We start from the raw sequence: 7,134 nt of genomic DNA, 5'->3' as shown, positions 1-7,134 counted from the left end.
CATATAAATTAGTTTAAAAACATGGGTAGGTAGGTAAGGAGAAGGGTTTTTTTTTCTTCAATTTTAGCAGCTTTTAATTTTTAAGAAACCGAACAACCTATATCCAGTAATACGTTAGATATTTTATATATATACTTTGTCAGCAGGATAAAAAAAAAGTAAAACTATTTGAAGGCAACATTTTTTTTCCTTCTGTTCTCTGTGTAAGTTAGAACAATTCAGCAGGTGCGTGACAAAAATATTATACACCAGATATGGTCCAATGTAATTTTTTTCCAATAAAGTTGTTCATATTTCATTGGCCAGTTCTTCAGGTTCTGCAGAACTATCTCCATTAACTGTGATCTTCATATCTTCTTCATATCCAGGGGGCATGAAAGCCAAAGCGTAAGGGAAAAGCTTATGACAATTTGCTCTGTAAGTTTCAGATGCTTCTTTACAGTCTCCAAGGCTACCGTCACACAAAGCTTCTAATACCTCCATACAAGTCTAATTAAAGAGAAAAATAAAGAAGTGTTATGGTTTCTTACACATCCATCTGAACGGTCACAAACCAGAAATACAATACTACAAAGAAAATAAACTCCAAGTATTGTTTTCAGGTTTCTATCAATATCAAATGGCTTTTTTTTAACTAGAGACAGGATGAAGTATCAGTATAGTCTGATTTGGAATAATGCAGTTTAAAAAAGGATTTAAAAACATCTAGAAATCTTGACTGAAAATGAAAATACTCATTTGTCACTTGTTCCTTATATTCCTTAAAAGAAAAAAGTGATTCTTACTAGCTGGCAACCAAGAACCACACTTACTTGTAAACAAAAGTGTTTTTTAGGTTTGCAGTACACCCCCTCCCCCCACTTTTGGGATACACTGAGCATTTCAGCAATATGTAACGTGCATTTGAATTTCAGTGTTTACAAATAAAAACAGTGAATCCAGAATATATACTATAATGTCCTAATAATGACTTTTGTGAATGTGCTTTCATACAGAATTGGAAGAATTGTGGAATATAATTAAAAGGGAAAAATACCATCAGCTGAATAATCATAATTAGATGTGAAAACATTCCTGGTGGAGAAAAAACCCAACATTTTTACATTTAAGGATATGTGACTTACTGAAGTGTCTGTAACTAGTGAATCAAACCAAATTACTCGGCTATTATCGCATCTTTCAGATATACCTGCAGCTTCATATCCATTTTTTGTTCATGACTTAGAGAAAAAGGAGATTTCCTGTTGGTTTTTTTCCAACTTGCATTACAAACATGAGAAACCAAACTGTTGAGCTTCACTAAATCCTGTCAGCATTTAACATCTGTCCATGTTACATATGCTAGCATTAGCATAGTAAGCTGGTCTTTTTCCACTCCTCTGACATTTACTATAGCTTTTATTTGTTCTGTGTATTGAGATTAACTGCTCTGCCCTCCTGCTATGAAGTTTTCTTCAACCCTTTTTCTTCACACTGGCATCCACAGAAGGTCAAACAGATCTAGATTTATGCCTGCAACGTGCCCTGAGACAGATGGGCTTTACTAAAATGAAATGTAATAAATTTGATCTCTTTGCACATGAGAATACCTTTCAACAAATACGTAGACTCCTTCTGATTCTCATTTTTTTTAGGGCACTTTCAACTTCCCATCTAAAAGTTCAGTAGAACTCCAACTCTTACTTTATGTTGGCACCAAGAATGCTTAAATTGAACTTTTTCAGTTTTATCACAATGCTGTGTACATCATCTTTATACACTGCCGAGTCAGTAAATGCTTCTTGGGGTCCTACCAAGATAACACCTCTAAAACAACCCAGCATTTTTGGTTACATTTTAATATTTCCCCAGTCCAATTCCCAGAATCCCACTCTCAGCCAAAAAACACAGCTGTGAGGCAAAAAGAATGCTGTTGAAGGTAATTTAATTTTTTTTCCCCCTAAATCTATTAATAATCTGTCTTAAGCTCTTTGAGACTGCTCAAACAGTAACACAAAAAAAAACCCAAACAAAAAAACAGTTTATAAAAACTGCTAAATGTGTACTTACGATATAAAAGATAGGAGTTTGTGTCCCATAACCTAATCAGCTAGAGAAAGGATCTGAATCTTTTTAACATCCTAAGCAAGTTTATAAATCATGGCAAATTGTCTTTTCTTGTCTCTTTTTCCCTCCCTGTTTTGTCCAAAAATTCTATTGTGAACTTAAAATCCTCCCCAATTGAAGTTCTGTTGAACCCTGTTTGTTTTCAAAGGGCTATTTTTTTGAAAAATGCTGCTTTTTGCCCACAAAAGAATAATTTTACTAGAAAGTTCACCAATTTTACTTGCAATAGATCTAAAAAAATTACTGAGTCCCCAGACATAAAGGACACGAAGAAATAAAAGTGCTAGGGGAACTGAGAGAAATGGAATGTCCTAAAGTTTGCACAGCCTGCCAAGGAATCTCTCTAGTACTTAATTAAATGCGCTGGACACTCCCACAGTGATGCCAAAGGAAATGGTTTGACTGGGATACAGAAATAGATTAGAAAAGCCTAGAAAAGAGACAGGACATTTTATTCCTTCTCTGCTTTGTCAGGTAAGGTTCTGACAGTGTGCAGTTATAGGAAAGAAAAACAAGTTTGTTTATTCTACATACGAAACATTTGAAGATACTAAAAAAAAAAATTACCTTCCCTCAAATACTTTGAATTGCAAGTCAGAACTGACAGTCTTCCCAGTGAAGGTGGGGGAGCAGGGAAAGGGGCATGGTGGCAGTGGCACAGGGAGGTTGTTCCATGATCACCAGAATGGAGCAGTTTCAAAATTTGATAAGCTTTTTACTTAACTACATACTAAGGCCAAAATGTGCACATGCACCTTTTATTAAAACTAAGATAATTCACACAGCTTTCAGGGGGATGAACATGGAAAACTTTCACAGAGCCTGAGCCACCCCTAAGTCAATCTTCTTCTTGTCAAGTCGCCTGCATAACAGCTAAAGCTCATACAGACGACAATCTTTTCTTACTGAAGAACTTTAACATCTTTCGCCATGTGAATTCTCTAGTGTTTAATAAGCTTTCCCATTATTCCCTGCGGCAATAACATGGTTCCTGCTGCTAGCTAGCTATTTTCACGTTATGACAAAACTAGATTAATTTAAATGTGCGAAAAAGACATTATACATTTCAGTTCAGATGAGCCCAATACTCCTTCTCTCAACATGACAACCCAACCTCCTTACCATAAGACACAACAATTGGTCCAGCTTCCTCTTACCTCCATAATTTGCATAAAGCTTTCACAGACATACCAGAAGTTGTTTACAATTTATAAATGTGTTACCTGAAGATTTCTGTTAGTGAGGGATTCATCCAGGGTCATTGCCAGCTCCACTGCTCTTTTCTGACTGGAAGGATCTAAATAGTACATCATTTTGGCAGCTACAGGAGGAAAAATAAGCTTCATCAGCCGGGGGATGACCAAAAACATCTTATATACAAACATAAAATAGAGACAATACGACCTAAGAGGGGATACTGAACTGCAGTAGTAGTTCAAAATGGAACCACTTGGAGCATTAAAGCTTGACACCCGAGCAAGTAGAAGGGTAGCTTTTAGACCATTATTCAATGCTAGACAAAGCATTAAAACAGATAGACATTGTCTATGCTGCAGGGCAGGAGCATTTTGCAGTGTACTGTGGAGTCCCAGGCAGTGAAGGTAACAAATTAGACCTGCTGCAACACACCACAGTTCCCTCCAGCACCACTGCTCACATCTCCGCACAGAAACCGGGGCACAGATGTGTGCACACAGCTCTTGTTATAATACAGTGTCAGAACACAACCAGGACGCAGTTCTGAGTCCCATGGCACAGATGTCGTTGAAAGGACGTGATGCCAGAAAAATGCAAGAGTAAACTCACTGCTTTTTGTGGCCAGGTCTGAGCCCAGACAGAGCCACAACAGCAATGCTGCCCAGCTGGGTGGTTTATGTCCTGTTTCCCATGTGGTACCCACTGTAATGCAGTCACTATTCACAGACAGCCTTTTGTAACAGGTAACCAGCACCATCTATGCTCCTCTTGTTCGGCATACCAAGAGCTCTGGGTGTTACCTGGCTTGCTGAGCACTCGGCCTCTTCAAATACACATATCAAAACTCAAAATACTACTTCACATGCCGTAGCACATATGAACCATTTCACAGATACATTAAATACAGTTACAGTCTTATGATACATTCAGCATGCATCAGAAACAAAAACAGGGCAGAGAGGTTCAAAACTTTGTATTTTAGCAGGATATAGAAAAAATTAAAGAAAACCACAGACAACCTGGTGGTCATGTCACATACACAGAATCATTAAGGTTGGAAAAGACCTTTAAGATCATCAAGTCCAACCATCAACCCAACACCAACATGCCCATTAAACCATGTCCTGAAGTGCCATATCTACACATTTTTTGAACACTTCCAGTGAAGGTGACTCCACCACCTCCCTGGGCAGCCTGTTCCAATGTCTGAGCACAAACCAAAAGGAGAAAAGCATTCCTGATGGAAAGTGATTTTACATCACTGGTGCTGATACTGAGATGCCACTGCTAGATAAGCACAGAAAATAAAGCAGCAGGGCAGAAAGGATAAAAACAAAATACCTGATAACCTATGTGGTAGTGAGTCATAGTTCTTTTTAAGAAAAGCTTCATTGAAGTTCTTTGGATTAGTTGCTCCGAAAAGCCGATTCATTTCTTGGTTTAACACTGTTCTAACTGCATCAGGCAGATCCTTACTTTCGGATACTATTGAATTGGGAGGGGGGAAGAAAAAACGTTAATCAAGGTGAGCACAGGTAATAACAGTAAAATCTACTTTATACATTTATTTTAATATTTTTCATGTTTAAATTACTAACATAATTGGAAAAAATCTCAAAGGAAGATGCATGAAATTCAGAAGGTAAGTAACTGGATCTGGTTGGAAAAAGCTGAACTGTGACAGTTTTCTGACACTTAGGAAAAGCCAAAGCCTTTTTACAAAGCCTCCAATACACTCTCCCCCTTACTGATTAAAATCTACTAGGCTCAAAGATTAAGGTCATACAAGTCTGTTCTTAAAGTCTGTATCTATTCTGTAGCCATCAACAGGAAGGGCGACCCTTGGGGCAAGGGAAGGGAGAGAATCCTCCAATCTTCTAACAGAAAGGACAGAATTCTAAGTCTAAGCCTTCTCCTCACACGCTGACACAGGATGATAGCAGAAAAGCCAGATTCCTCACTCTGCAGTTTCAATTTCTTCATTTACTCCCTCCTTCAGGGGTTCACTACACTACTCAGTCTTAAAAAAGACTTACTAATACTTGGTGGAATAACTACTAAATCCAGCTGCAGTCATAACAAATATACTTAATTTTATGATGAATCAGTTGTTTAAAAAGCTTAAATACACATATCAAATATTTTGAATTAATTGTGCTAACAGTCTATAAACTAAAAATCAATGACTGCATGCGGGTTAGGCATCATCTGGAAGCATGTACAGATGAAGTCATATCAAACAGATACTTACCACTGCTGAAGAGATGAATCATACACTCATGAAGCCAAGGATGACTCGAATCAATAGCAAAGGCTCTCTTCACAGACTGAAGCATCAGAAGAAACTTCTCTGGAAAAGAAAGTGTTGGCAAATGTTCAAAAACCTGTGCCTGGGACTCACTGCATCATACTGCAGGAGTATTTAGTGTTTGAAATTAGAATGATCAGAAGAAATTAAAGCTAAGCGTACTGCAACAGCCAGTTGCAGTAACAACAGCCGTTTTTTCCAACATGTGTTTATTTAACCAGTGAATTAAGGTTGTTAATCTAGCAGGTGAATTTGAACATAGTAAGTTCTTAAAGCATAATATTTAACTGATACAAGAATTCAAGAGTCAAGTGTTTCAAAAGACCAGTTCTCATTAGCAACTGTACACCACTTCTTTACAGAGTGTGGTTCTGCGAACTATAGATACAAACAAATAACTAGGGCAAATGCAAGCTGGGAGAATTAACTACAGTCTCGTTGCTTATAGATTTAAACACAGCAAAGAAAGTGGATAATCACCAAATATTCAAGCTTTGTTTTTTCACAGACTGCACATGGCTGCAGTGTTGGTCCAATGAAAAGTTGTGTCTCTCGACAGGGACTGACTCCTCATATCTCATGAATAATTTTTTCTCAAATTCCAAGACGTATTTTTATGAACTGCAGATTGCTTTCTTTCATTAGTTTTCTCACCTACCTTTTCGAAAATAAATCTCAAAGGCAAAAAGATGTGTCTCTATTTTGTTCTTCACTAAATTCTTCAGGGGTGTTAAAAATTTAATGGCTTCTTCCAAAGGTGCTTCAACCTACAGATTCAAGGAAGTGACACACAACTAAGTCAAAGTTTAAACCTAGCAACTCTACAACAGAATTAGCTATTTCTGAGCCACATCAGAGAGTTACTCTCATAAGGCAATGCATTAGATGCTTAGAACCTCTTCTGTTACAAATTTTGCATCTTTCACTAAATATTAGTATCTAAACACAGACTGTCAAGTCTAAAAAATTGCTTTGTGATGATTACAAATCACATTTTCCTACAGAGATACAAGTCTCTGCCTTCTATTGTACATCAGTAGTAAACACAGCTGCAGCTGAACCTGCATTGTAGTGGCCAGTATGGCTCCCCATGCCAATCTACACATATGGGCCTGAGATGTTGGTCAACAACTACTTTATGGCCATGACAGAGTCTGTTCATGGAAGCTTCAGACAGGTTCCTGAAAGCTGCCAGGTCACAGCAACATTCCCAGCCAACATACTAACAGCAAGCTTGAAGTAACTAGATATTGATCATGGTCTCCTGGTCTTACCTAGCATAATCCAGTAAATGGACAGCTTTGACACATTAATTCTGTGCAAGGATTATTTACAGACAGATCTCTTGCATCTACAGGTCAGGGACAACTTGAACAAGAACTGTCTGTTGTATTCATAAAAATGTAAACCTGAAGGACAAGCTACTCTTTAAGAATCAGATAAAAAACTTAATTGTTGTCTGTCAGTAACAATTTAGTAATGTTGAAGCAATACACTTCATTGCAAATAACTCAGCTGAAGAC

At 37.6% G+C, this 7,134-nt stretch overlaps 1 protein-coding gene across 2 annotated transcripts in view; it reads right to left on the bottom strand.

Moving 5' to 3' along the window:
- Window positions 1-288: 288 nt before the first annotated feature.
- Window positions 289-7,134, bottom strand: part of NAA15 (N-alpha-acetyltransferase 15, NatA auxiliary subunit) — a gene marked incomplete at both ends in the record, with an annotated part of 39,875 nt that continues 33,029 nt past the window's right edge. For both annotated transcript variants that reach the window (XM_081999705.1, XM_081999704.1), the window contains 5 exons: window positions 289-489; window positions 3,330-3,427; window positions 4,645-4,788; window positions 5,555-5,653; window positions 6,270-6,378. In XM_081999705.1, the coding sequence (XP_081855831.1) occupies window positions 289-489; window positions 3,330-3,427; window positions 4,645-4,788; window positions 5,555-5,653; window positions 6,270-6,378 (651 nt within the window). The remainder of the gene's footprint in view (window positions 490-3,329; window positions 3,428-4,644; window positions 4,789-5,554; window positions 5,654-6,269; window positions 6,379-7,134) is intronic.

The sequence above is a fragment of the Phaethon aethereus genome (genome assembly GCF_964289735.1).
Source record: "Phaethon aethereus genome assembly, chromosome: 4".
NCBI lineage: Eukaryota > Metazoa > Chordata > Aves > Phaethontiformes > Phaethontidae > Phaethon > Phaethon aethereus.
Note: the sequence above shows the minus strand (reverse complement) of the source record. Positions and strands in the feature narration are given on the sequence as shown.